This window comes from Nicotiana attenuata, unplaced genomic scaffold, assembly GCF_001879085.1.
Source record: "Nicotiana attenuata strain UT unplaced genomic scaffold, NIATTr2, whole genome shotgun sequence".
Classification (NCBI taxonomy): Eukaryota; Viridiplantae; Streptophyta; class Magnoliopsida; order Solanales; family Solanaceae; genus Nicotiana; species Nicotiana attenuata.
In genome coordinates, this window is record NW_017674276.1 from 3,605 (window position 1) to 6,240 (window position 2,636).

At 34.2% G+C, this 2,636-nt stretch overlaps 1 protein-coding gene across 1 annotated transcript; it reads left to right on the forward strand.

Moving 5' to 3' along the window:
• Positions 1–482: 482 nt before the first annotated feature.
• On the forward strand, positions 483–2,348 carry LOC109218327 (RING-H2 finger protein ATL74-like). The gene is made up of 2 exons (XM_019382682.1): positions 483–836; positions 1,604–2,348. The coding sequence occupies exon 2, from the start codon at positions 1,636–1,638 to the stop codon at positions 2,173–2,175; it is 540 nt and encodes a 179-aa protein (XP_019238227.1). The 5' UTR covers positions 483–836; positions 1,604–1,635; the 3' UTR covers positions 2,176–2,348.
• Positions 2,349–2,636: the final 288 nt, after the last annotated feature.

Genomic DNA, 2,636 nt, shown 5'->3' on the forward strand with positions numbered 1-2,636 from the left:
GGAAGCAGTTCAAATCATACCTAAGAATTAGAATTGGTGTAAAACCAGAAAACTAAGTAATAGCAGCATGCTTTAGTCATTTATAGTCTTAACTCAAGAGTGTGACAAAAATATATATCGACAATAAAAAGTTCTATATACTTCTATATATTATACGAAGGATTGAAGATAAAAGAGAATAAATAAGAAAATAACATATCAGTAAGGTAATTAAACATCCATATCCATTACACTATTAGCTGCAAAGATATTTGTAGAAAGTGAAATTCTCAAAATGAGTTCTTAAGGTACAAAAGATATTTCAGAATGAGGAGGATACCAATATTTTATTCAACCATAATCCATTTGGCTAGAGGCGAATTAGAATTTAAATTGGATAAGTTCAATCTTATAGCTTTAGCACTAAACTCATCGAGTTAATATTTGTTAATAAAATTTTAGTAACTTTTTTCATATGCATTTATGTTCTGTGACAAAAAATTGAGTTCGATTCATAGCCATAACCAGTACATTACATTCGCCACTGGCTGCATGATGTGAAAAAAGTTGATGCCCTAATCAAACTAGAAAAAGAATTCAATCAAAGGTTTTACTAGCTCTGGAAGTTTTAAATGGATTCAGTTTGGATTTGGTAGCCATAACCAAAATCCCCTTTTTTTATTTTTTATTTTATGGTTAGGTAAGAACACACTCTTTCAAAATATTTCTTTGCTTATTGGTTTAGTTATTCTTACTAAATTCTCTGATTAAAGCACACTGACTTCATGCAAGAATAACAACATCTTGAGGAAAAAAGAGTAATACTTTGAACAAAGAAAAAGGAAAGTTAAACTAAGGTAAGGAAAATCTCCATCTTCTATTGCATTATTACTCGGTTTTGGTCCCAAGAGGAACATTTTCTGGGAAATAACTTCAAGTTGTCCCAAATTCTTCTGTCAATCAATTACCATTTGCATTTTCTCCTTATCCTCTGGAAATATAGGGTTTTTTCTTGTTCGAATCTATTCAGCATTCTCAGACGAAAAAATTCACAAAAACAAAAGAAAAAAAATCAAATTTGTTTTTCTTGAAGAGTTTGCATGCACTATAGAAGAGTGTGGTGAATGGTAAAGGCTCTTTCAGAAAAGGCCTTAGGTGCGCGTCTTGGGAATGGAGCCTTTTTTTTAGGGAGCGTTAACCCGTGATCGGGTTTCTACTATAAAGTGCCGGCCACAAGCATGTGGGTTATGAGTTCCGGCCACAAGATGCTTGAAGAAAGAAACTCACTTCATTTTCTATTTTTGTAGCTCAAGGAATCATGTTTTTATTTCTTCTCCCCTTTTTTAGCTACTCCCTATGTTTCAATTTAAATTCCTTCCGAAGAAAATAATATATTTTTACAATTGGAAATAATTCAACTTTAAACTTTTTATTTTACTCATTTTACCTTTAATGAGAAGTTTTTATTATTACATAAATGTCATGGCCCCACCAAGCTTTTACCCATTAAGCTTTTAAGACCACAAGTTTTAAAAGTCTTTTTTTTTTTCTTAAATTTCGTGGCGAGTCAAACTAACTCATCTAAATTGAAACGGGAAGTATATATTTGTTATTTGACTTGCAGGAATTGATTCTTGATCAGCTAGCTATAGGAACATGATGAATTTCAATCGTCGGCTTCGTCTTCTTGAGACAGAACAGAAAAGTATGCCAGCAATAAATGGAAATCAGAGAGATGATTCGTACCTTAATGATTCAAATTTCGACACAAATATGATCATAATCCTTGCTGTTCTTCTTTGTGCATTATTAAGTGTACTTGGTCTAAACTTAGTCGTTAGATGCGGTTTACGTTGTAGTCGTAGGTCGTTGGTCCATGGAACCGCAGAGGAGTCACAAGTTGTTGCTGCTAAAGGCATTAAGAAGAAAACTCTGCGGCAGATTGCAGTGGTGGTTTATGGGCGAGTGAATTTTCCGGCGACTGAATGTCCAATTTGCTTAGGAGAGTTTGTGGATGGTGAGAAAATTCGGGTGTTACCAAAATGTTACCATGGTTTTCATGTGACATGTATTGACAAATGGCTCTTGTCACATTCATCGTGCCCAAATTGTCGGCATTCTTTGAATGAATTGCAGTCGATTTCTCCACTAGGTAATCGTGAAGCAGCAAGTACGTCTCTATCCCAAGCAAATTGAGGTTGGATGTATGAATTGCCATTGTCTGTGTTTCTCTGTTGTAAAATTGAAGTCGACTATATAAATTTTCACTGCAAAATCGTAAAATACTTCCTGTTTGCTCTGTTAAAATTTGCCTTTTCATTTTGTTTCCTCTTTGACTTTGGCCAAATAAAGATTAAAATGAGTAGCTATATCATATGATGTTTGAAGCTTTGGTGGTTCTTTCAGTTCTTTGAAGCTCAGAGCTATCTAATGTCTTAACATAGGGAACCTTCTAAAAAAATTTCACATATCATGAAGCTCGGTGATCACGCCCAACTATGCCTTATAAAAAGGACAATGCGGTCGCTGCAAATATAATCCGGTTTACAAGTCCGGAGTCGAATCCCACAGAGAACTGAGGTTTAGCTACAGTTGTTCACTATCACCAAGAAGACAAGCTTGAACAATTCCTAACTTATAGATATTAAGATTCTTCT

Bases quoted from the DNA above. Each gene is read 5' to 3' on its own strand.
- LOC109218327 (XM_019382682.1), top strand. From the start codon at position 1,636: ATGATGAATTTCAATCGTCGGCTTCGTCTTCTTGAGACAGAACAGAAA.